This window comes from Sylvia atricapilla, chromosome 14, assembly GCF_009819655.1.
Source record: "Sylvia atricapilla isolate bSylAtr1 chromosome 14, bSylAtr1.pri, whole genome shotgun sequence".
Classification (NCBI taxonomy): domain Eukaryota; kingdom Metazoa; phylum Chordata; class Aves; order Passeriformes; family Sylviidae; genus Sylvia; species Sylvia atricapilla.
This window is the reverse complement of record NC_089153.1, coordinates 10,554,185-10,581,564: the sequence shown is the minus strand read 5'-3', so window position 1 is coordinate 10,581,564 and position 27,380 is coordinate 10,554,185. Positions and strand designations below refer to the sequence as shown.

The following is a 27,380-nucleotide window of genomic DNA, read 5'->3' as shown; positions in this document are numbered from 1 at the left end:
CAGTGAGAGGAGGCTGGCTGAAACCAAACCCAGCAGTGGCAAGCTATGATAATTTGGAGAAGGGAGAGGTGACAGTGGTAGACCTATGTACCTGTCCCCAGATGGGGATGGTCCTGATGGAGCTGCTGAGCCTGGGGGGTGCCTGTTCTCTGCCTCAGCAGCTGTTCCTGTCCTCTCCTTTCCTGACCAGAAAAGATCCTTGCACAGGGAGCAAGTCAAAAACCTGCTGATGTCAGGCTGGCAGGGCCTGTCTCCTCCTTGCACACCAGTTAATGCCCATGGTTGAAATGATGTGATTCAGATCTGTTTCTGTTTTACTAACATCCCACCTTGTTAATTTTAATAGAGGCCTTTGAACCTATTAACGAAGATATGTTGCTGGAAGTTTTAACTCTCACGGATTGGTGAACATTTTAATTAACTAATTTACTTAATATTAGGCAGAAGTAGCTTTAAGATCCCTGTCATTCCCAGAGATTTGGCCAGGGGCCTTCAAAAATGGCTGAGAAGGTGGCATTGGAGGCACCTTGTCTGTGCCGAGTGCTGCCAGGTTTTGGGGTGGGAGTGGGAGGAGAGGAACCAAGTGGCAGCTTCAAGAGCTGTGAGTTGTAACTTGTTGAGGAGAGGAAGATCATCCAAGGGATGAAGTCATGAGGCACAATGGCAGTAGGAAAAACAAAAGTAAAAGTTATGAGAGGGAGAATCAAGCTAAAAGCAGAGGGTCCCATGGCAGAAAATACCAGGCAGGTGGAAAAAAGGTGGGATGGGAGGCAGAGAGCAAGTCAATGCAAAGAGATGGAATAAAGACAGGGGAATGTTATGGGACCAGACTGCTGTTCTTGGATAGCCTGACAGCTTCCCAGGAGGGGACATCTGCCAGGCATTCCTGTGCAGGTTGCTGTAGTGCCACGGGTGTAGTGGGCGGGTGCAGAGTTGACCATGTGCCTGGTGACCTTGATGCACACGTGGCCCACGTGTTGGAGAGTGCCTTGGGGAGGCCAAGGCCATGCCCAGTAGGAGCAGCAGGGCTCTGCAGCCCTGTCCCTGGGCTGTGCAGCCCTGTCCCTGGGCTGTGGCTGACCTGGCTGTGCTTGGTGGCAGGTGTTGGTGTGCTCAGCGGGCTGCTCTACGCCACCGGCGGCCACGACGGGCCCTTGGTGAGGAAGAGTGTGGAAGTCTACGACCCAGGGACAAACACCTGGAAGCAAGTAGCAGACATGAACATGTGTAGAAGAAATGCAGGTAACCACGACAAGCCTTTCTGTGGTGGTTGGCTCACTTGTCTGTTTGTGGTTTATTCATGTGCTCGTGGTGTATGTGATCAGTGTTGTAAAAGATAAAAATGGGAGTTGAGGGATCTGCTTGGGAGTGAATCAGAAAGTGGCAGCAGCGTGCTGTGGGGGATGAGATAACCCATGTCTCACCATCTGTGCTCTGCTTTGAGGTGTGTGTGCGGTGAATGGTCTCCTCTACGTGGTGGGAGGTGATGATGGCTCCTGCAATTTGGCGTCCGTGGAGTACTACAACCCCAGCACAGACAAGTGGACGTTGTTGCCAACCAGCATGAGCACAGGGAGGAGTTATGCAGGTAAACAGGCAGTGGGAAAGTGGGCAGCAGTGGGGTCATCCATAAACTTGAGGGCTGTGCCCCCTAAAGCTTTACTTTTATGGTTTTTTGTATGCTTTATGTTGATTACAGTAGAAGAAACTTTCACAGAAGTGGAAGACACCTCCCTCATTGCTAGCCTTTGGCTTTGCAGGATGATTGTTGCCACGTGGTAACCCAGAAGCTGCTCCTACCATAACTGTGTCTGTCTGTTCTTACAACAGGTGTGGCTGTGATTCACAAACCCTTGTGACACACGATCAAGCCAATGTGAGGAGCAGAAGTGGAGTGGATCCAGCTAGGTGGTGTTGGGAAGATGACTGGCCTCTGACTTGCCCCATCTCATTGCTGTTAATGTCTTAGCATGACAAGTGATACGTTGCAAGCATCATCCACTCTGCAGTGGATTGCATAGCCAAGTGAAAATCCCTCTGGGGACATGTTCCATGCTAGACACGAGGTGTTGCTTGTTATCTGTGGTGCAATCAACTGTTCTTCTCGATGGCATGTGTCCTGAGATAAACACTGTGCTTGGACTGCAGGCACGGGATTTCTTGTGTGAAACAAAACTGCTGTGTTTGGGCATGTGAGTAAAAATGAACGTTTCTGGATTTTTTCCCTACTGATGCTCCGTGCACATCGTTGATTGAACTACTTACTCACTGTGCCTGGAGGGTGGACTTTAATATTGGCAGTGGAAACTTCTGAGCTCCAACAGAGAAAAACAGCAGAAAAGGACTGGATCAGGGTGGTCTGGCTCGAGTGTGACGCTGTCTCAGTCATACGTTTGTACATGCCATGGACTGCTGTATGTACCCCTGAAATGCTCGTGGAAATAAACACCATGTGGTTTTTCTACTTGCCATGAATGCTGTGTGCTGTGTGTGACGGGACCTGCTGGGCAGTGCCTTCCCTGGGGCTGAGCCACACAGAACCCCACAGCCCCACACAACACACGCTGCTCCCACGGGCTTTATTGCTCCTGGGAAACAAATGTTGCTTGGATAGAAAATGTTCCCAACCCACACGTTTCAGCTGTGCTGAAAGCTTCAGTTCTAGCTCTGTCCAGCATCTCAATGCCATTTCATAATAGAGCGTTTAGATGTTCAAAAATACCTTATGGTGCCATTAATGTAGAGACATTCCATACAGCGAGAGCCCTCTGTCACCCAGGCAGGGATTAATGAGCCAAGTAAAATACCTGCAGTGTTTTAATGCTTCCAGACCATGGAGATTAACTAATCACTGTCACTGTAATTGCTATTTTAGTCTTGCCCTTACTGAAAGCATTCCTCTATTAGTATGAATCCTCATAAGATTGTTCAAAACAGACAAATCTAGATCCAGATGTAAGGGACCTGTCTTGCTTATATACCAAATTCTGAAAGTTTTCTGTTTAAGAAGACGTTTGTTTCTGAAATACCATTTTGTGTTTCCCTGTGAGCTCTGACATGCTTCTGTATTCAGAGGTGAGCTCCCCAGCTAAAGGGAACTAGTGAAGAAAAATATTGTCTCTACTCTTTTTCTTGTTGTCTGGGGTTTTACTGTTTTGTTTTCCCCTTGAAGATCAGCTGAGGCTTTTTGTTATGGGCAGCTGTCCAGTGTTGCTATGCTGGTTTCTGTCTCCATAGATCTGCTCTGTGTGACCTTAGGTAGTAGAAAAGAAAAATACTTAAACATTTATTTCAGAGGGATCTAAGCTGCATCATCTTGTGCTGCTTTTCTGGAGGAGTGGGTTACTTCTATAAATATGTAGTCTTTGGTGTTTGAGTTGACACAGTCCTTGTAAGACGGGTGCCTGTCCCCACTGTGGGGGAAACAGCCCCTGCCTGTTGTCATTGCACTGCATTACTACTCTTTATGCCTACCCTTCCACTCTATGTGAACTCAGAGATCTTGACAATAGTAATTAAAAAAAAAAAATTAAAATTTAATCTTTTCCATAATACCCTTTAAACCTTTTGCTTTGAGTTTTACAATCTGCAGAGAAGCGTGCCAAAATAAATAGTGTGACGTGCTGCTCTCCTGTGAGGTGCTGCTTACTGTAAAAGCCATTGAGGCTGGTAGGAATGTATCCCAGTAGGAATGTATCCCAGTAGGAATGTTTCCCTGACTGCAGCTGCCTTCAGATCAGAGTCCCGAGATGCACCTTTATGGTGGCATAAAGAAGATAATGAGGCCTCGGGTGGGACAGCCTCAAATTCACTGGCCCAAAAGGTGGTTCCCTTCCATGCAGCTGGGGAATAAAAGATAAAATGGGCCAGACAAAGCATTTCAGTCTGAGGAGGCATCTCTTGTTAGGTGAAGGTGACTGGACAGGGGCATTTTGGCACATATGGCCCTTGTTAGGTCTGGTATAGACACAAAGCTAAATAAACTCCTCTATAAACTACTGTACAGCCCAACTGCAGCTCAGCTGTTGGGAGCAGTTCCCAGCCAACATTCTCACACCTCTGGCTTCACTGGAGTAAAGGCAAATATTATCCAGAGACTGAGTTTATGTGGGCTGGAGATGAAAATTGGTAGGTACTGCTAGAGAGGTGCTAGGGTGCAATTTGCTGTTTGTCAGATGTGAAAAGTGGGTACACCTGGAGGTGGAATAAATCTGCTGCTATCCATCTGTTCATAAACCTTCCTTGCTTGTAAGGAAAACAAGTTTTGGTGGTTCCCTGCTCTTGTAAAATGGCACTTGTGCCCAGTGCTGGCCCAGAGCTGTGGCTTGCTGGACAGGGCTAGGACTCACAGCCCTTGGCAGGGACGAGTGGTGCTGTCCCAGCTGCAGCCAGTTCTCCTCGATGGCAAATGACACGTTTCCTCCCTTCCTTCCCAAACGTTGCAGTGTTATGCAAGTAAAGTGACCTCGTTTTCCAGCTATGCAATACCAACATATGATGAACCAGCTGTACCCCCCAAAATGCTTTTGGAATTTGTCTTTGGTGTGTGGTTTCATGTTTGTATTGTTCATTTTGAGCACCTGAGCCAGATCCTTTACAGATTGCCTTTTTCTAGGACTGAAAACGTAGCATTAGCACTAACAAATTTTACTGTAAATATTTTTATAAGACAATTTAAAATAATTTTTGGATTGCTTTTTATGGTCTTCAATGACATTTCTGGATCTAATTTGTGCACTCCAGTGTGGTTTTTGCTGGCTGTGGTGTAGGTGTGGCTCTGTATGTTCTCTGCACAAGAAATGCCATGTTGTAAGAAAGATCTGGGATAGCTGTTGTGTTGGTTTTAATGTGGAAATGATAGCATTGGGCTCCACATTATGAGATAAATTCAAACCCATTACCTCAGTCCCCAGTAGGCTCTTAGATGATTGGTTATTTTACAACAATTTCAGTACCCTGATTTAATTTTCTTGTGCCATGAATTTGGTTCCTGGGTAGTTTGGGGGACAAGCTGTCACTTGGTGGTTCTGTTTCTTGGCTCCTGCATGAGCTGCTTGAAGACAGAGATACTCTGCCCACAACAGTCTGGCCACAACCTCCCAAGTTGCCAAAATCAGACAAATTATTGCAGGACCTTTAGTAAAAGCTTTACAGTTCAAACTTGGACCTCTTCCTCATGCTGGTCCTTTGCGAATATGAACACTTTCCTCAGCTCCTTCTTGTAATCTCTTTTTGGGGTCACCCTGTGCTTGATGCCCTGTTGGGACTCTGGCCTTGGGTTTCCTTGGGCTTGCTAAGCAGGGTAGATTTGCCTCAAGTAATCTGTTGTTTAAACAAGTTTGAATGAAGTCCATCTTTTCCACTGGTGCCTAATAGATAAATTGGGTGTGATTAAAGTCAATTTTCAGTTCATTCAGTTTTTCCAAACAGTGTCCTTTTATGGATGTGTACAACAAGTAATTACCATAAATACACTTGGCAGCGTTTCCATGTCACCACCATGAAAGCTTAATACTGTTCTCTGGTTTACATTGTTTGGAGACCAAAATCCTTAATATCCAGCGAGGTGTGATGTCTGTTCATCAAGCCAACGTGATGGCTCAACAGATAAATGCTGTTCATCAAACTACTGTGATGGTTCAATAGATGAATGCAGCTCAGTCTTAACCTTTGGGATTCATTATTCATGTATTATCAAAGCAGTTTCCCCTTTGCCCCATATCATGCCCAAAAATCACTTTCATGTGAGCATAATTTGTTGCTCAAAGCTGCAGTGTCTGGGAGTGTGCTAGACATTATGGTCTGAATATGGGCTCATTCACTTTTTTTCATCTGCCCTTATCTTTGTTTATGGGTTTATAAATTATTTTCCTCTACAGTGACAATAAATAAATAAACATTGATAATTTTAATTTGTATATTTTATGTATAAAGAACCTCAAGAATAATGAATGATTGTGAAATAATTTACCTGGGTGTGAAATTTTTTGGTTTTGTAAACCAGACTTTGTTGGTTCAGTAGCTGACAGTATACTGTAACAAGTTAGTTGACTGTTTAAGCTCTTTTTTAAAATAAAAGTTGGTTTGTTTTTTCCTTTTTTTGCATGAATGTGAAGGACAAAGGACTTTGCAAAGTAATTCTCTTGATAGCTGTCTTGTCCAGTGCGACGAACGACTCAAGAAACATTCTTCACTGATATATTTATATTATGAAAGAAAATCACACTGTAGTTCCCCATAATTTAATTTGAATAAAAACTGGACTAAACTTTTCTGGGTCTGTTTTGATGTCATTGGCTTCTGACAATGAGGAACAATCTCGTGATTTGGCTTTATTTGTCCCCTCTTTAATTACAGCAGGTGGCAGCCCTGGGGTTCCTCTGCCCCTTGGTGTGGGGTGGTGGCACGCACATGGGCTGATGCTGAGGTGTTGCTCTGATGCTGTCCCAGACTCTGCTGCTTTTCCAAGGGAAGTTAAAAGCATTTCTCTTAGGGGTGGGGAAGCCCTTGGCTCAGGGCATCCTTGGCAGAAGACAGAACCTTTTAGGGAATGCAGCTGGGAAGAGAGAAAACACGAAAAATGAGAGTTCAGCACCTGGGGCTCAATATTTTTTAAGAACACCAAGTAACACATTAACCAAGTCACCCAAGTCATTTTGCCTTATGCCCCACAAAACATCTCACTGAGCTCTCTGGTTTTCCAGAAATGCTCCTTGCTCCTCCCTCTTCTGTTAGTACCAATGTACAACATCAAATTTACCATGTGGGATCCTGAAACTTAATTACCTGATACACAGATAATGAATGACATATTGTGGGTTGATCTGTGCAGCTGGGGGACTTTGCAATTATTCCTTATTTCATTTCAAAATTACTTTTGTCTTGTGCAGCTGCCTCCTTTTAATTCATTTTTTAAATCTGATAAATCTCTGAATCCATGAACCTGCAGCTAAAGAAGAGCCTTGGCAATCCAAGGAGAAATCTCACTACCTTGATTTTGCTGCCGGATTTTTTTTTTTCTGCTATTGTCACTCCTTTTGCATCTTGTACTTTCACCTTTGGGCATGTTTCCCACCCTGCATTTCACCCTTGACGGGGCAGAAACTGCAGTAGCTGCCACCTTGCCTCATTCACCTCAGATGGGTAAGGGTTAGGGTTAGAGATTTGCAGTGAGAAAAGAAAAAGCAGAGAGGAAACAATGAAAATAAAGGAAAAACACCCAGCAGGGTTACAAGGCCAGAAAAGCAGCTCCTCTCTTTGTTGCTGGGTATCACACATGCTGGAATTACCCAGGGTGAGATGTGCCTCTTCTGCTGATGCCTTAAGTTTTAACTTCACTGTTTTTCACATTCTGTGCTGCCCAGGGGTGCAGTTCTGAGCCTCATGTCAAGTGTCAGTCAGCTCTTCACAGAGTAGGGAGACAAAACAAATCCTATTCCTGCTGAAGACCAAGGACAATGAGTACAACTTTCAGGCCCAGATGCACAAACAACAGGGAACTGAAGAGAGAAGACAAGAAGGATGGGACTTCACAACCTGGAGCTGTAGTTGGACAATTAAACCCCATTATGCAAATGGACCAAAACTTATCAAAGTGTGAGACCTCGTGACCATTTGTCCATTTTGTGACCATTTTGGGTCCACCTGGGGTGTAGCCCTGGTCAGGCCCTGTCCTACCCAAGGTGTATCCTAAAGGCCTTTCAGCAAATATCTAGGTTATTCTCTAGCTGTGTTCAGTCCCTGTTCCAGGTCAGCCTCCCCAGGGCATCACTCAGCAGAGATATTGTATGATTTGGTACCCCAGTCATCCAGAACTGGAATCAAAGGTGGGGCAGGAAACAACCTCACCTGTGGAAACATCAACACCTGATCAAAGAGGAACCTGCTCATTTGTAGTTCCAAATGCATAAATAAGGCCAAAGAGGAATTCCCCATGTCCCTGTGCTCTGAGCTGCAGTGGTGATGTGAGTTCAAGACAAGATGTGGCTGTGGAGGGTTCAGATGGCAAAATTGCCTCTGCTCTGGCTTTAATCTTGTTCTTTGACCATGCTAAGGGTGCTGTGTGATGGCAGAGAATAACTGCAGTTAAAAAATAACGAAATCTGTTGGATACTTTTGAAAAAGCCTCTAGGAGGCAAAGGACCGCTACAGAAATATTGCTAAGAGCCACCCAGGGCTCCTAAAGCGTCCCACAGTTGCTCAGTGACTGATGATATTGCCTCACAGAATGTTATTCTGCACTGTAAACAAGCACAAAAATCACTTAACTACTCAGTGACACGAAATATTCTAAGGAATTTGCCAAAGTGATTAATGTTAACGTTCTTGTTCAGCAAATTGAATGAGATTTAATTGGCACAGCTGCTGAAACTCAATGCATTTGATTTGGCCTTGATTTACAAAATATGTTATCATGAACCTCCTTCTTCTTTCATTGCAAACCTCCACAGCTTCTGCTAAGCATATTGCTCAGTGAAGTACTGGGCTTAAATGTTAGAGGTTTTTTTTTTTTTCTCCACTCAGTAAAACTTCAAGAAGAGCCTTTTAAAGTATGAATGCTTGTCCCAAAGGATCTGTTCTTCTTTCCTAACCACAAGAGGTCTAAATGTTACTTTTCAATGTTTTTCCTATACTTTTTTTTCAATGTTTTTCCTATACTTTTTTTTTGTTACATTATATTCTTTCCACAGTATTTTGTCACTCATTATTCTTAAAATCCCCTTTAGCTTTGGATAGAGAAAATCCTGCAGAATATGTGGTGCACCGTGGTCTAGTCTCAACTCATGGACAACCCAAGAAAAAGGAGGTTTTAATAACCTGCAAGAGCAGGGCTTTATGTCTCAAAAAATCAGTAGAGTTGCTAGTTAGGTAAGTTGTTTTTAATAGCTGTAACTCGAATGCAAACATATTTCTGTTTTTGAGAGCAGGTGTGACCTTGGGAGTGGTTTGGTTTGTCTAACACAAAATGAAACTGCTATCTTTACAATCTTAGTTAAAGGGAAAAAAAAAAAAAGTGAGAAGCCAGTTACTGGCTTCCTAAAAAAGATGGAAGCAAGTTACTTAGAGCAAGAGCATCTGATTGATGACATAATCTTAATTGTGATCAGTTGTCTGAAGCACAGGAGTTGGCTGCCTCACTTGGATCTGTCCCTCCACCCTTTCCCTGGCCACCCTGTGCAGGGAGCCTGTGATCTCTCTTCTGGACTGTCTCACACTTTTTCTTTGCAAGAAATACCCAACAGCTGGTCCCAAAGCCTTTGTCCCACCAGGTGCACACAGGGACTGGTTTCTGGGAGAGCTGCTGTGGTGGAACTCACGGAAAAGGCTGTGAGGGGGATTTGGCAGAGCAGGTTCCAGAGGAGATGGTGCCCCTGTGGCCAGAGGAGAGGGGCAGGAGTGAGGATGGAGCTGCAGGAGAAACGGCAGGAGCAGAGCAGGGGGAGTTCTCAGCCTGGGTTCCCATGGGGGCTCACTTGGACAGAGGGTGTTGCTGCCACTGGGGTGTTTGGCAGGGGGTGGTGGTGACATCTGTGCCAGGTCACAGGGAATTCATTCCTGTGTTCTCTCCTCTGTGCTTCCACTCTGCGTCTCTAATGTTCCTGCTGGAAGAAGAAAAAAATCTGGGACCTCTCCCTAAGTGCAGGGGATGTTTTCCCTGGAGCAGATGATGCATTGAGGACACAGCACCACAGTTTTCATCTGTGCTTAGAGATGGATATATTCCTAAAAAATTATTCTACATTTAATGAGTTCCAGCATTTAATACGTCTGTTTATGGTAAAATATTGCAGCCTCAGGTGCTGACTGAAGGACTGTGATGCTCCCCACTGCAATCCTGCTGGCAGTAGGATGCACAGGGAGCTGGATGCAGTCAAGGTGCTGGGCTGAAGGCTGCAGGTTCAGGTGGCACTCCTGGTTTGGCTCCCCTGGGCTGTCCCAGCAGGGGTGATCTATCAGTGCCATCAGCCTGTTTGCTGATACAGGGCTCCTGGGAAATACACGGTGATACATCAAGTGATGGCTCTCTTTGATTCCTTTCCAGGATGTTATTTATTATGACTTTTTTTCCTTCTCTCTTTCACATTTCAGCACTTTCCCTTTGTCCACTGTGTGTGCACAGTGTCAATGACAAGTCCTGCAGCTGGTGTCCCCCTTGCTGGTGACAAAGGGGACTCAGGGGCGATGTCTCTGCTCTCAAATGTCTCCTCAGCTGCTGCTGTAGCCCAGGGGACAAGTGTCAGCCTAAAGGGTGGTGCAGAGCCAGGCAGGGACTGGGGAGCACAGCCAAGAAGAAAGATACTGTCTCCACGAGGGTGTACTGAGACAGAAGAGATTTATCAGGTTATCATTTGTGAAGGGGGGAGAGGGAAGATAATTCCCATCTGACTTGTGAAAAATGCCTCTTACCTGAAGACAAACTGTTTTTTTTTTTTTTTTTTTTCTTTACACTGAAGGTGGCATTGAGCTTTAAAAGTTAAAAAAGTATGTAGGTGTTTTAAACTTGCTTAGGAAACAGCTGCAAACCCTCATCGCCAAGGAGACCTGAATTTGGGTAAAGGGAACTCTATGATTTTCTGCTGCTATGTGCAAGAGAAAGACACTTCATTTATTGAAGTGGGGTTCCTCTAAAAAAAAAAAAAAAAAGGAATCACTCAGCTTCCAGCATCCTCTTGTCCTGGAGAAGTTTTGCTGTCTGTCACAGTGATTTTAATTTTGTGGCTGTGGTCTAAACAATTTCTCTTGTGCAGCAACTACCTAAGAATAACTAACCCAAATTAGTCCCTCTCTGTTTTCTGTGTGTTTTATATTTTCAGAAAAATGGAATTAGGAAGCCCTAAAAATGTATGTAAGAAAATATTATCAGCTTTCTCCAGACTCAAGTGGCAGATATAAAGCCCCAGCAGGTGCTTATCTAGTGATAATTCAGGTTTTCCCAGGTGTGTGGCTGGAGATATTAGATATAATCAGACACTTCCCCATGAGATTCCTTATGTGCTTTATTATAATGCCTCTGCATTCCCCCCCCCCCCCCCCCCCCCCTTTTATCTAGTTAATTCTGCAGTTTCAAATGCATGCAGCAATTTGAGTCAGTGCGGGGTAAATGTCTGTTTTCTCTGGCGCTGACAGGGTGCAATCATCCCCAGACTGTGGGAGCAATCACTGCAGAAGAATCTCTGTGAATTGGTGGCCACGGGAGGAGAGAGGCTGAGGAGCCTGATGGATCTGGCTCGGGATGTGCCGTACAGAGCACTGGACTCTGGGGGTCAGCACAGCCAAATGAATGAGCTTCAGCCTGGCTGGCAACAGCCTTTTGTGATTCGGGGTGACTTCCTGAAAACTGTATCTGGGGAAAAAATATAAATATTTTCCTCTCAAGCAGTGCAACTTCAGGATTACAGCAGCTGTGTTGTATTTTCCACATAGGTTGGGATGAAAAGTACTGTGACACAAATCCTTCCACTCAGTTCTTCAGAGTCATCGTACCTGAGCCTCACGTTTGGTGGCACATACACAATAAAATTAGCTCTAGATAAGAAGCTGGAACTTTTAGGGGCTGCTGCTTTTAAGCCATGTATTTGGTCATCTCTTTTCCAGTAGGAGGTGCCTGAAGCTGCAGTGAGCTGAGCAACAGCTTCTGCATGGGGGAGCCTTTAAATTGACTTTAGGGGCCAAACCTGTGCCCTTGGAGGTGCAGTCTTAATTAAGCTGGAATATTGTCTGGCTGTGAGCTCTTGGGGGTGTCACAAATTGTTTTGTGGCTGGAGCTGTGTGTTAGACACCGAGGGGCTGGGGCATGTCCAGGTAAGGGCAGGGGAAGGGTCTGGAGCACAGGTCTGCTGAGGGGCAGCCCTGGGGACTCAGCCTGGGGATGAGGGGGCTCAGGGGGACCGTGGGCTCAATTCCCGGACAGGAGGGGACAGCTGGACGGGGTCGGGCTCTGCTCCCAGGTAACAAAGGACAGCATGAGAGGAGACAGCCTCAAGTTCAGCCAGTGGAGTTTTAAGTTGGATATCAGGGAAGAATTCATCACAGAAAACATTGTTCAGCCCTGGCACAAACTGCCCAGGGCAGTGGTGGGGTCACATCTCTGAAGGGATTTAAAAGACAGCGCAGCACTTGGGGACATGATGTAGCCTGGAGTGTTGCTGGGGTAACAGCTGGACTGGATGATGTCGGGGGACTTTTCCAACCTGAACCATGGTATGATTTACCCCACTTCACAGTTTCATTGTCTGCTAATTCTAGTCCTCTCAAGAAACTCCAAGCAGGAATCATCCCTCACTGATGGAGAAAAAAAGAGGCAGGTTTAGGATCTCTCTCCAGCTGTGATATGATAAAGATGCCTGGGAGAAATTTGGCTTTTTGCCTCCTACATAATGATTGACTCCTGCCAAAGGTGCTGATCCTTGAGTGCAGGTGACGAGGAAGGGTGAGTGGATGCTGCTCTCCAACAGCTGAATTGAAATCTAATGGAAAAAACAGAGATTCAAATCTAATGGAAACAACATTTAAATTTCAAGTCTCAATGACATTACCTACCTGCTAGTCATCCCTGTAAGCAGCATTTAGTAATTTCTGGATGTCAGAGAGTATGATTTTGTTGAGGAGCTACAGGTGGTTGCAGGGCAAACAATTACTCCTGCTAGAAATCAGAGCCCCTTATTTGTTTCACTCTTCCTCCTACCTCGAGGGCTTTTTTATTTGAAATAAGGCCCCAGAGGTTATTAGCATCTCCCTTTTCTATCATACCCAGAAGTGGGCACTGCCTAGGAAGGCACTGATTGCCTGTGCTGTCACTGGCTTGTTGATGAACCAGAAAAGCTTCTATTAGTTTATGGAAATGAGACTTAGACTTACACAAAAGCTTGACACCATGCCATGTTTTTAATTAGTTTTTTTGAAAAGATATGTGAGATGAGACACGCATACGCCACCAGTTCTTAATGTGGCTGTTAAGGAGCAGGTCCTTGGTTCTGAAATCTGTGTCTTTTTCCAGTGATCTCATTTTATAATTACTATTTAAACAAATCAGACAGATTCCTCTAATTCTGCCCTTTTAGAAAATACTGTTTTAGTTGGCCTGTTTCTTTTAGTGAGAGATTATCTGGATTTGTTCACAAGCAAATGGTAAAATCAAGATAAGTTACTTCATTATTTGAACAGCTAGTTTTAGTACTAACTGAGCCCTTTCAATTACATATTTTTCCTTGGCATTTTTAATCCTATGAAGCTACAGCAGGTTCCCCAAATCTTGTGATTTATGGATAGGATTATTAGTGGAACCTGGTCCCATTTGTGGCTTCTTGAGGGAATCACTAACATTTTGAAGATTTTTTTTTCTTTTATGTCAGGAAGCAGCTTTACATGGGCAAGTAAATGTAAAAAAAATGCAACCTGCTCCATTGTCTGATCATCTTAAAATATCCCTGAAACTGTTCAGTTTCAGATTTTGCCCAATTAACAGTTTGTTTCATCACCTTTGGTAAATCCAGCTTTAATTAACTGACATTTTAATGGTTCCTAAGTGGTCGCAGGCCTCAGTATAACTGAATTTAATTTAATTTTTTGGGCATGATTCTGCACTGGGGAAGGGCACAGCCAAGCCTGCCTTCTCATCCCTGCTGCAGCACTGCCAGCCCACAATCCATCACTCACAAGTGTCATTAGGAGCTGGTCCAGAGCCCAGCCAGGAGCTGGGTAGGGACAGCAGGAGGCTTCAGCAGCTCTCCATGTGACTGCAAATTTGGAAATAACTGGGAGGTCAGGATGACTCATTTATTTATTTATTCAGAAGAAAAGGCACATTCCCCGTGGGAATCGTGCCTGGCACAGGATGTCACCTGGAGCTGTCCCTGCTGTGGCACTGAGGATCCCGTGCACACTGGCACAGCTCCCTCCTCCTGAGCTCAGTTCAACACCAACCCCTGGCAGCCTGAGAAACCTCCCAAAGACACCAAGGAAGGGCTGGTTTGTAAGAAAAAGAGGCAAATCTCTGAGGTTGGCTTCTTAAAGGGATCTGGTAAAGCACCACAACCCAGTGGACACCTTTGAATTGGCAGATCCATGAAATGTTGAGGAGATACTGATCCTGAATTCTGCCTCTTGCGGAATTCAATATTTGAACAACCTTTGTTCTCTAAACCAGGCATTATAATAGTAGAATAATAACCATCTCTCTTCCACCAAATAGATTTTCCACTCTGTACTCGGGCTCCAATGTCCAGAGAGACACTTCACCTGCTCTTCTAGTGCAACTCGTATTTGTCCTGTTGAATGAAGCTGTCTGCAGCTTTAAAGTACACAGAGATGTGCAGAGCATAAGCTGTACAAATGTTAGCCCTTGAGTTTGAAGGCCTCTATTAAATTAGCCTAGCTATATTTGCATGTGTATTTACTCAATTCCTTTCTTTACCAAATATATTCAGCGTGCCAGAGAAATGTTTCTCTGTTTTATCTGCTGGCAGGGCATCTGTATCACTTCCCACCTGAAAGTGGTGTTGTGTCAATCTCTACCTGTTGCCAAAAATTTACTAAGAAGCTAAAATACTGTGTTTAGAACACAAAATTTAATTTAGTAATCCTAAAAAAAAAATATAGGATTGCTGTACTTGATGCCTTAGCTATTCTGCTCACCATGCCTCTAGCTGGAACATGTACAAGTATTTTTATTTTTATAAGCCATGCACTTGCTCTTCTCCATGGTCACAGAGCACAGAAATGTTCTTTGCAGTGATCTGGTTTGATGTGTTATGTTTATACAGGGCCTTTTTATTCTGATGGTGCTGTATGGAAGCTTTTATAAAACTGATAGAAATTGGGACTCTTCACTTTTATATTGTTCTTGAAGGGCATCTGGGAGGGTGGGGGAATGTCATCAAAAATGTGCTCTGCAAGCAAGTACTGCTCAGACATTTAAAGATAAATGGTGTGGCACCCCATTTTACTCCATCATAGCTCTAATGAAACATAATTTGGTGATCCTGCCCTGGAAGGGTTGGGTAGACTACGCCAGCCCTGATGGCTTTGCTGTGTCTGGACTCATCACCAGATCACTTGGAGAGTTTCTCTGAGCTCATAATCTCTATGATTGTTTCCATCCTTCACTTCCTTCTGTCTGTTTGACCTCCTGGCCACTTCCAAAAGGGTTCATTTAAAATGGAATTGGAATATAGAGGAATTATGTACAACCTGGCAACGCAAGGCACTGCCAAGAGCTATGGAATAAACAAAGACAAGTGGCTTACAGAGCCCTGGCTAACAGGAGAATTAACAAACTCAGCTGCTGCCTGAAGTGTTTCAGCCAGTGAAACTCTTACCTCAGGGGCCAAGAATCCCCTATGGCAGCAGATCCCACTTTTTCCAGCCATGCAGAAAGGAAGGTGCTCACCCAGCCACCCTCTGGCAAAGCTCTTTCATTCGTGGTCCATCTGAAGGCCATTCACTATGCTCAGCATGTACTGAAATTACAACTAGATAACTACTAATGTTAATTTAATTTAACTATTACCTGAATATAGCAAGGACTTAAAGGAACAATTAATTTCTTGATCTTTGTGGTATAATATGGCTTCTGCAAACTCTTCAGCAGAGTATGGGGAACTCTGGCAAGATGCTAAATATTGATAAAAGGTGCCTTTAACCGTGCAGTATCTTAGCACACAGAGGATGAAATTAATGAATCTGATGATAATGAAGGTATAACAGAACAAGATGAGTGTTGTGCCTAGAGGTTAATTATTCAAGGGAGGCTGCTTTTAAGGTTAAGATTTTTGTGACAATGTTGTGTGTTGGTTTTGCACAGCCAGGTTTTTGGTGGTGGCTCTTGTGAGAAGCTGCTGGAAGCTTCCATCATGTCTGGCAGAGCCCATATCTGATGGCTCTGAAGATGGAAATGCTGCTGGCCAAGGCTGGGTCAGTAAGAGATAATGGTAACACCTCTGTGATGATGTATTTGAGAAGAGTTTGAGCAAAGGAGCTGGATCTGTGCCTGCTTTTCCTGGCCACTCCATCCACCAGCTCACTTTCACAGCACATCATCCAGTTCTGTTACTCTGCCCAGCAGCAGCGGAAGGGCAGGTGAGAGATGGAGAGAATTGTTTTGCCCAGAGGTAGGGCATTTACTCACACGTGGAGGGGAAGGAAGGAAGACCAGACCTCCCTGAAACAGATGAGGTCAATACATAGTTCAGAAAAAACTGTGAGAGTATAAAAAACGGAAAAAATGTGAGTAAAACATCTAGAAGTCAGTGAAACTCCTTCAGGTGACAGAAAGAAGAAGAGGTATTGTGAGCTATACTGGCTTTGAAAGAAGCCAAAAGTAGGACAGGAATGCAGATGCCTGAAAAGAAGGACTTTGCAAGAGGAAGACTGAGCAAATGAAAGGAAATTGGGTTGTTTACCATAAAAGAAGGCGGTTCTGGGAGCAGCAGCCCTGGTTTGGGCTGTCCACGGAAACACTGAGCTGCAGGGCTGGGAGCTGAATTCTGAACAAGGCAGAAATCTGCATCCAGTTTCAATTTCTAAAAGCTCACACTTTAACTGATTTCAGTGCTGGAATAAACATTTGGAGATTAATAGAAATACAGTTCTGAAGGCTGGGAGTCCTGAGGAGACATTCCTGGTAACACTGAGTTAGTCAAGGATTATTCTGGCCATTAAAGGACACTGAAACCCTCAGGAAAAGTTGTTTTTTTCCACCACAAGATGGCATTAGTTTTGCAAAGATACGCTTGCAAAAGGACCTTAGGCTGGAGACTAGAGCGGATTTAAAATAAAAAGAACATTTTAAAATTTGTATCAGACTGGTATGAGCCAAATTATTTGTCTCACAAGTGTCTCTTGGAAAACTGTGTTACCTAAAAGCTTATTTTGGGTGCATGAAATGAAGGTCGCACTGATCAGATTAGCCAGTGCAGCTGCTGATTGTGATCCTACTGGCATAAACAAAATGTTGCCTGCAAATGCTTTTCTGCTGTTTGTGCACATCGGATCTAAGTGACTTTATATTTCCCTCACAGGCCTCCTAAAGCCTTTCAGTTGTTTGCTGTAAGCAAGCAACAATATTTACCCTCATTTAAAACTCATCTAATGTGTTCTAAAGGCCTTTACTGTGGTTTGTTCTACAGAAATCCTCATTTACATGTTCAATGCTTCACATGTGTATTTTCCAGTCCTTTTTCAGGGCTCTATTTTGACTTTGTGTGGCCTCATAAAGTTGTTTTTTTTTGAGGTAAAATCCCTCTAAATATTTGTGTTGCCTCATGAGTCTCTGAAGATCATCAGCTGGACTGCGATTTATATTAATTTAGGTAATTTTGTAGTTATTTAAATCCAATAGTAATCTACTAGTAAACTCAGAATAAATTGGTACTTCTTAAACTTCTCCATCCAGAGTTTTGATTTTTTTTCATTTTATGTTATGAAAGATGTCCAAAATCTTGTTTTGTATCATAGATCTGTGGTATTTTCTAAATAGAGACTCTTTACAACATTCCAGGATGGCCACATTCCTCTAAAAGGAGCTAAAAAAAAAACCCTCATTCCTTTCCTTTTTATTTTTCTTTTTCTTCCCTGATTTTGTCTTAAAAGCAACACTTCTCAAAGTGTCACACTGGAGACTGTAACTCACAGTGTCACAAGGTTATGACAAGGCATTTGGAGATTTATCAAGTGCCACCACAGGTTCTGCTTTGCCGTGTTTTACAACTTAGAGCTGCCAAAGGCTTATTTCTTTCAACTGCTCTGAGTGTGTGTTGCTTTGGCTTTCATAAAACTCTCCAGATTCATGCTTTGTCTTCTTGTTTTTAGAAAAAGTCACAGGCTTTCTTGTGTGCTGGTGGTGGGCAGTGAATTCTCCACCACCAGCAATGCACAAAGCAATGCTGAGTGTCCATTCGACTGCACAATAATGTTCACCTTCTTTTGTTCCTCTTGCAGCTCTCAAGTTATTCCTGAAGCATAAAGTGTCTTTGTAACAGTGATGGTTGTGTTCGATCCTGCCTGTGCTTCACACGTGGAATTCAATGGGTGTCTGAGCCAGCAGACTGCCAAACTTGGCCTGGCATTGCTATTTATTGCAGCTTCTAGTCCTTTGAAAAGCAAACTCAGGAGATATTGCTTGACTTGTGTGTTTTTGGTGTGGCTTATCCTGGAGGGTTGAGGTAGATGAGGCTGAGACAGAGGGGAAGAAGGGCTTTTTCAAAACAAGCCACTCTGTGACAATCACACCCTGATTCCACTAGTAATTTTGTCTGGATGGTCTCTGACAAAATTGCCAGATTAGCACGTCAAAATGCTGACCAGGAGGTGGTTGTGTCCACAGAGCAGCCCGAGGGCTGCTAATGAAGGAGGTAATTACCTTTGCACTGAGAAGCACTCCAGGGCTGAGGCACTGGGGGGATTTCACACTGTTCTCAAGATGTTTCATCTCTTCACCATTTTGCACCAAAACTCGAGGGAACATCAGCGCAATGACCATGTCTGTGCCTTGGAGAGTGCCTGCAGTAGCCTGCTCCTTTTCCCACCAGGATTTGCTGGGCTGGCCCCTAACAGACACCAGGGGGCAAAGGTGGCACCTTCATTTCCCTGTGTGCATCACTTATTGCTGGTCAGCCTGGATCATTCCCAAACAGTGATGGCTTTGCCTCTCCAGCAGTCAGGGCAGGGCTGAGGAAAGCCAGGTTTTCCTGTGCAGCCCAATGTGATTGGGGTTTATTGTCTATTTTCCCCCTTTTAAATGAATTTGGTGGGGGGTTACAGGTGTGGTGGCTTTCTGTAACCTGCAGTTGGGGATCCCCCATGGGCTCTCCTGGGTTTAACTCCACTGGCCAGGAGTAGACCTGAGAGAAGAAAATGTTCATTTCTGGTGTTGGCTACCCTCCTTCCTGCAAGCAGAAATGTTCCTTTTTTTCTAACTCCCCAGGAGGTAGGCTTTTGTCTTTTGATCTCAGAAAAGTTTGGCAACTCGTGTTACTAGCCTTTTGTTTGAAATGTGCTGGAAATGGGTCTATTATTTTGCCTTCAATACAATCTTTCTTTCACAGACTATTTTAACTTTTAATCATGTAGAGGTAGCATATCATTATACCATTTTCCCTCTACAAGTCCACTTAATGGCTTTTTACTCTTTTTTTGTTTAAGGCACTTCTCAATTAATCCTTAATAAAATTATTTTATACATTTATTTCCTCTACATTTTTAGAAAAGTAGATAAGAAAATAAAAAGGCAAATTATATAATTGCAGACCTGGCATTTTTGGCATCAAAGCTCTCTGACAGAAAACCTGAAGGACTGAAAAGCCTGATGTGTGAGGGCAAAGTCTCCAGCAACTCTGCACATGTTTTAGACACAGATTGTGGTAGATTTTGCTGTATTTTTGCAGAAGTACTGCTCTTCTCCTTGGGCACAACCTGGTGTTTCATGGCATGACAACTGACTTTGGTTTTATATTAATTCTTTACAAGTGGCTGTAGCAAAGTCTGAGTGCAAAGGCTCCTGACCCTGCCCTTGGCTGTGCATGTCCCTCCTGCCACCTGATGGATTATGTCTTCTGAAATGTACCACCCATTTTCTGACAGTACATAGTACATATTGCCACCTGGCAATACGCTGTGCTCTTAAATACATGTTCATATGAACGTCATAAATTTCCTGTGTTGGAGCTGACATGAGGCAGGGCTGGTAATTTGACTCTTCCCTCTCAACATTCAGCTTTTATTATTTTTTTCTTTCTTTAACTCCATTTGGATAGCTATATCCTCATATATAATGTGTTCCTAAAAATGCATTTGAGTTTGAGCTGGCTGAACATGGTCCCCAGAGTCAGAATCAGTGCTACTTACAACCGAATAATCTGATGGTTACCCCATGTGGGAGATGCTGGGGGCGTGGGAATGAATTTCCTCCTCACTTGGAGAAGTGAAGCAGCACTTTAAAGATAATGTGAGGATTCCTGGAAGTGTTCCTGGGCTTCAGAGAGGGAAAAGCAGAGCTCCATCAGGCATGAGCAATGTCTTTGCAGTGCAGTAATGTACAGAGAAAGGGAAGAGGAGCCGTGCTGAGGGAGACGATCCAGGTGCTGAGTCCAAACAGGCTGAGAGTTCAGATTGGAAACAAGAGGAACTGATGGAGTTGTTTATCTAGAAATGAAAGTAATACAAAATCAGATGGAGTTTAAGGAATTTAAACCCAAATGTACTTAGAAGTTCGGCTGGATTTGGATAGAAGCTTCTGGGCTGGCAAAGGTTCTGCAGGATGCTGTTTGCACTGCAATCCTGTGTGCAGTGACCTGCAGCTGCTGCTCTTATGGCAGGAGCAGTCCTTAGAGAATTGTCAAGAATCAAGAAAGGCACAGATCTCCTTTCAAGCCTTCCCAGCCTGAGGTTTTGCATTGTGCAGTTTTTGGGGAGGCACTGGGTGGGTGTGATGACCACGGGTGGTGCTGGCACCACTCTGTCCAAGAAGATCCCGTGGAGTCTCCTCAAGGAAGTGGAGAAGGACCAACAGGTCCCTCTCTGTCAACCTTCACTTGCACCCAGGGCTGCTGGAGATGGGATTGCTCTGCTGGAATTGCTATGATGTTTTTCTCTGCTGTGAATGAGGGAGGAAAGCTTTTTCATCCAACGAAATGATCTTCCCTTGCTAATCAGCAAGGGGCTTGAACAATCTCTGAATTCTTGGAGCTGACTTTAAAGAGAGAGATATGCATATGTTTGTGATTATTTTACACCAGCATTATTTTGTAATGGGATTGTTGGCAGAAGCTGTTACTGGGAATTTTCCCTGTCTTAATTTAAACAGAACTCATCAAATTAAATTGAACCAGGGAATGAGGCATTCTGAGTTCAATATCCTTCCTCTCCTTCTTCCTCCACTGCTCCCAGTCCCATAAATAATGTGAGTCTCAGAGTCCCTTGGCCAGCAGCCCTGCTCCAGGCTTGACAGAGTTTTCTCTATTTGTGAGAACAAAAGCTGTAGTGAGCCCGGAGCAGTCCCCTCAGACTGGCAGCATGCACAGAGCAGGCAACAGATGCTGGCATTTTTTTGTGAACCCAAAACCTAATTATGCTTGGAGCAGTCCCACAAGTCTGGGAAAAAAACCTCCCTCCAAACTGATTTATGGATTCCAGTCATCACTGCTGAGTTTTAAAGCAGCAGAATATGTTTTCCAGTGATTTTCCCTTTCCTCAACCTCAGGAAAACGGGCAGGGGTGTTTTACCTGAGGAGGGATGATGATGAGTTTGGTGCCTTTCCACTGTAGGGCTGCATGCTGGGGAGCTCCACACTGCCAGAGGGAAGCTGAATTCTCACTGGGGCATGAAACAGGGAACCTGGCACTTAGCAGACATGCAGGTGTGGCCCCAACAGCTCCATTTAGTAAATGTTTAGGGCTGATGGAGCTGCTTCCAGAGTGCTTCTGAGGCTATATCTCATATTACAATGTCAAAATCCAGTACGACTCTGTACAGCTCATTATTTTTGCCATTTCAGAGTGGGCATTTCTTGTTTTCATCTATATTGAACAGATATTTTTTCTTATCACAATACCTGCCCTGCAAGGATGGATAGCTGGAGAACCTTGACCCTTTTATGATCCAGGCTTCCAGAGACCCAGAGCCAAAGATATGAAAACTGCCGTTCACAAAAACATAAATTATAAAGTGAATAGCAATTTTTTTCCCCATCAGGATAAATTTTGTGTATGCCTGAAGCAGGAGAAAAACTACATAGAAGAGAAGCAAAGCATTTCCCAGAGCCTTGAAAGGGCTTGCTGGCTCTGATACACCTCCAGTTCAACTGGACTAACAGCCCATGGCAGTTTTGGACATCTTTTGTGTCATTTTAGGTGCAAAAGAAATGTTTTGCCTGTGAAGACTAAAGAAAAAATATAATCTGTGTACTCTGCTTGTGGAGGATGATGAGGAAATGTTGTAGTCTGTTGACAAGTTCGTTTGAATTGTACTTGCAAAACAGATTAGCAACAAGCAGAAAGTAAAAGAGTGGCTTTGGGGTGTAGAGGAGGTGACGGGCTGTGGAAACTGGGCTCCCAGGGATAGCTGAGAGGAGCCTCTGTGTGCTGGGGAGGTCTGAAATCCACCACGATGGTGTGGACATCTCCTCCAGCAGAGCTGGATCTGGAGGCCTGACAAACAGCTTCTGACATGAGAGCTTTTGGCACAAGCATCTCCTGTTCCTTCAGAAGTTTCAGGCCCTGGAGAGCTGGTGTCACTCAGAAGATGCAGTGAGGCAGGGACTTGGATTTCAGAGGGTATTGGTACGGGGCTGAGCTCTGACTGGAGTTAGCAGACACTCCACACAGATTGTGAACCTGCTCCCTAGGCTCCTGTTTGCCCAGGAGAGCTCTGTGTGTGTGGATTTGTCTGTGGTGGTGCTGTGGTTTGGGTGACAGGGCTCTTTGGAAGGAAATCCCCTGACTGTCCCCACCCCCTGTGCCCTGGTTTGCATGGCAGAGCCATCTCCGAGTGATCAGAGCAGGATCTCTTCAAATGAACCTGGAAATATGCAGAACCTGGGCAGTGGGAATATGCTCCAGCCCTCCAGGGCATCCAGAGAAGGGCTGCTCTGACACAATCCCCTGGAACATCTGTGGTGTGCCATTCCCCAGCCCCAGGGGCTCCACACTGCCCATCCCACCCCAGAGCACCTCCTCAGGTGCATCCCTGTCTGTGAGAAGGCTGATGCTGAGACAACAGTGGGACAAAGCACCATCAGTTATTTTAGTACCATGGCATGATTTGTTACAGTGAGTCCTTCCAGCAAATCCTGAAGATTTTCAGCAGCTATAAGCTTTTATAGCAAATCAGATTTTTCCATCTGGCTGACTGGTTATAAACACACATTTCTCAAGTTGGCTTGTTACGCTGTGTTGGTATTAGAAAGAAAACACACGATGAGCAGTGGAGTGTTCATCTGTGTCTGCTCTTGATGACTTATGCCTCTTGCAAATGAACACAAATAACCAGGAAAATCAGTTTGCATGTGAAATCCCAAAGACAAAAACTTGAGCACAACAAAGAAACAGGTTGGTGTGGGGAAATGCTGAAGGAGGCTGAGCATGATTGCTGCTTTGAGAGCAGCATTCTAGAGCAGTAAAGAGCTTATGGAATATTGATAGGGAGCTGCCTCGATTTTAGAAGTGCCACCATCCACCAGTCTTGTCAGGGTGATGGGACTGACTTTCAGCATCTGTATTCAAAAGTATCGATCTGGACCTTCAGTGTAAGCCTTCACCCAGGGATAAGCAGCACTAATTAATTTTCCTCGTTTCTTCTGAATCTGGGTAATTTAAGAAATGTCTTATTGATTGTGATTTTTGATAAGTTAAATTTGTGTTCTGTGTGCTGTGAACATAATGAGAAGGGTTTGCCATTAAGGGCTGCTGTGGGTGGAAGCGTGGTGTTATCGGGTGTGGGAAAAGAGAAATACTCCACTTACTGCTCCCTCCCACTTGGTGGCTGACATTTTTCTTGCTTTTGTGCCTTTTGTGGTATTTTGGATGGATTCAATGACCACAACTAGAAAGGACGTGAAGTACTTTTGCCACTAAAATTTAGCAGCGTATCTATGGGGCAGTCATAGCAGATTTCAGAGATCTCAGCTTGAAAACAGATTTACAGCTCAGTCCCACTGTGTTCCATCAAACTATGAATTTCTCCTGTTTCAGGTATGGAAAGGATACAGCTGTCTGTCTGACTGGTGCAATGCAAATGTGGAAGAACCTGGATTTGGTTTGCTGTGGCTTGGCTGTTCTCAAGCCTAATCTTTGGCTGGTAGTTGATATGAACCCCTCCTCTAGCACGGGTGTGATTTTGGATCATTTGAAGAGAGAACCTCTGAGGTTCTAATGCAATTTATTGGAAAAACATTGTTTCCATAAGGGATTGAAATCAACTGAACGAGCAATTCACATTTAAACCTCTGTCCTCCTCACCCACCTTCCACCCAGGATGTGTAAGAGGGAACTCTGGAGGAATTCAAGTAAAATGTGGTCTGGCAGTGTATGGCTTCTGGGTAGCCTCCAGCAGCTATGTGTTGGGCTTGTCACCTGTAGGATGTGAAGTGCCAAAGAGAGTGACTGCCACATATAACTTGGAATCTCTGATGAGGGAATTCACTGTGCAGGAGACGACTCTTTCCATGGGCCCTCTCAGGCTGCTTGGCAGTTATGAGCTTTTTATAGCAAGTCAAATTTCTTCACCCATCTGCTTGTCTGCTTATGAAAATGCATCCCTCTGGTGCACTTGTTACATCTCATTACTGTTGAATAAAATCAAAAGTCAACATACCTTGGCCACTGGCTTAGTCATCTGTGTCGGCTTTTGGTGAGGTGCATCTCCCACCAAAAGCACACAGATGCTCTGGACATAAACATCACCCCCTGTTACAGCTTCTAGATCTCTAACAGCAAAATCAGCTTCATTAATGATGAGTGTAAAGGTAATGCACACCAAACAACAGCCCCCCTGGGAAGCTTTCCAAGTGGAAATGTGATGGATACGTGATGCAGATGTTGTCTTTCATGAACAATTACATTTCCCTTGATTATACCCTCTTGAGAAGGAAAACCAGAAAGGGAAGCTGATACTCAACTTTTTTTTCTGATTGCTTAAGTGCTTTTCACAGGATGAGATGCAGTAAAAACATTTGAAGGGAAATGTTAGAGAGAAATTTGCTCAGGCCTCATATTTTTTGTACATCAAGTCAATCTCATGCCTTGACAATCATTTGCACTCCCTCTCCAATGCTGCTGGCTGGGTCCACTCCTCATGGGGGAAAAAGGAGCACAACAGTCCTGATCTCGAGGGGCAGCCTAAATAGCTTGCTCCAATTTTGTCTTGTTATCTTTAAAGTCTTAAAAATTAAGAATGCATTTTATTGTGCTCTGTATAAACAGTCAGCTCCCAGTGGGAAAGTTAATTAAAATAGCCAATGCATCATATTACCAACCATCTGAGTAGTGCTCAGTGCCTTCTTTTTTATGGCCTCCTGAACATAATTCAGGCTGTACAGATGCAGGTGCACACAGCCAGAGAGGCTTGTAAGATGCTTTTAGTTGTAGGTTTATCACCTGTTAAAACACAACTATTATTTATTGCAAAGACAAAAATGTTTGGTCTAGCCCAATACCATGCTAAAGAATAAGACACAACCAGTGAAGCTGTGACTTAGATTAAATACTGAACCCCCTTCCCTTTCCTTTTTTCATTTCTCTTTCCTTATATTGAATTATTTTCAAGTTTCCAGGCCCACTTGCTTGAAGTTAAAGGGACTCAATTCCATTTTGCTTTTCTTTCTGTACTTTTTCATCATCTTAATGGTTTCTATTTTTATTTTCTTTCCTTCACTGGCATTTCTTTAGCTGGTCGGTGTCTAAAGTGGGTTGTTAAGAACTGATTTTTACAGCCTTTATATGGGCACCAATATCCGCTCCCAATGGCTTCAAATCCCACTTGAGGTGAGCACGATCTGTCTCCTTATGCTTCCTTGTCATCTTCTTTGGGAGCAGTGTCCTCTCCGTCCCAGCTGGTTTGATTTGGCTGCCACATTTCTGTGTCTGGCAAAGTCATTCCTGTGGGTATTTATTTGGAAGGCATGGTGCTTTTCCTTCAGGATGATGGGCAGTAGAAGGGATACTGTGGGAATGCAAGATGGCACTGTATATCCATCATACAAAAAGTCTCCATGCATGATCCAGTGCTTTAGGTGCTGTTGATGGGACGCCAAGCTTTATTTAGCTGGCTTTATTATAAAGTTGTTATTCAAGGTTGTGGGCAGCAGCTCACACCTTTAAATGAGACAGTACCAAAAGTGTGTACTGCAGTACAGAAATTTCCCCACCTGCCCACCTAAATCCCAATTTTTCCTCTAAATAACTTCCCATCTTACAATAATAACCAAACCTGTGGCCTCTTCATAATGCCACAGTCCTGCTCTGTGCTGTATTCTGGTACAGCAACTCTCTTTCTGCAGGGGGTATCTTAGCAGGCTATGACTGTGCTCTATCTGTTTATTTATAGGCTCAGGATTAATGTAGTGTGGATGAAAAACATGTTTACTTATAGGATTGTGACTAATGTAGTGTGTGCATTCTACATCAGTAAACATTAATGAATATTCCTCTGCGAGAGGCTGAATAAGCAAGTGGATTGTGTGATTCCCACACAGAAAGGCTGGTGCTGCAGCCCTGGCACAGGGGTGATTCTGCCTCCATCGCAGCAGGATGGAGCACTGGACCCATTACAGAGGGCAGAAACTGATGTTCCTTTAATGAATAATGACTTGGGGTGCTGAAATGCTTATTGAGGTTAGCCAGGGGTGACATTAAACCTGTGGGATGGCTCCAGCAGCACAGAATACATTTTTTCATGTAAGTACTACTCAGATTAAATAAGTGAAAATTGAATATATTGACAAATAACTGAAATTGAGTGCTTGGGCACGATGGCAGCAGCTATACCAGTCATTATGAAATGAGGTGGAAAGCAGTGAAAGAGCTGACAGAAAGCTCATAAACAGTGATAGGCCAGCACCACCCCAAGGTGTAACCCAGCCACTCCACCTCAGCCCAGTCCGTGCTGTACTTGCCCATTTGCAGCACACCTCCAGAGCTGGTTCTCCCAAGCTTTTTCAGCATCTTCCTTTTACACAGAAGCCTTAGCAATGCTGGGAAAAGAAATTATAGAATCTGGAGACCTGAATGGGGATTAGAATAAATCACCATAGATCACAGCTGCATTTATCCCCTTGCATCAGAGCCAAGAGCCACGACAAGGCAGAAGGTCTCGTCTGAAATGCTCCATGCAGCTCAGCACCTCTGTTATCTCTGTGCAATGCAGATGCCTCTCCATGATTGACATCCTGTGGCTTCCAGCCCCCAGAAAGAACTGCTGTCTGAGCTATTCTTCAGTTTTCTTTTCCCCTGACAGCTCCCCTCACAGCTTTCCAGCCATCCTACATGTTTGAACTCCTCAAGCAGTTTTGAGTGCAGTTCCTGCAAATTCATCTCAATGCAGGGGCATGGGCTGATGCTGCAAAGCCAGGACAGGAGCACGTGTTGCATTTGACAGATTAAACTGACATGTTTGTGCATCAAATATGGACTGAGGGAGCTCCACCAGACCCTCCCTAGCTGGAAGGGAGAAGCATTTTTGGCTGTAGCTTGTATGTGACCTTGAGTATCATCTGCCCTGGGTCTGGCTGGCAGATGCAGACTGGGATGGTGGGTGCATTCTTTTTGCACTCTCTTGAGCAGAGTTTAAGCCATACCTTGTTCTGGCCTGTTCTTGCCTCTTCATTCATCCCTCCCAGCTTGTGACCTTGCTGCTAAACCCTCCCAGGTGTGAAACGAAGGAGCCTCCT

At 44.2% G+C, this 27,380-nt stretch overlaps 1 protein-coding gene across 1 annotated transcript in view; it reads left to right on the top strand.

Annotated features, from left to right (window-relative positions):
- The window catches only part of KLHL3 (kelch like family member 3), a 45,150-nt gene extending 42,675 nt beyond the window's left edge, over positions 1 to 2,475 (top strand). The window contains exons 13-15 of the mRNA XM_066329063.1: positions 1,102 to 1,242; positions 1,445 to 1,588; positions 1,831 to 2,475. Coding sequence (XP_066185160.1) covers positions 1,102 to 1,242; positions 1,445 to 1,588; positions 1,831 to 1,859 — 314 coding nt within the window. The 3' untranslated portion in view covers positions 1,860 to 2,475. The remainder of the gene's footprint in view (positions 1 to 1,101; positions 1,243 to 1,444; positions 1,589 to 1,830) is intronic.
- Positions 2,476 to 27,380: the final 24,905 nt, after the last annotated feature.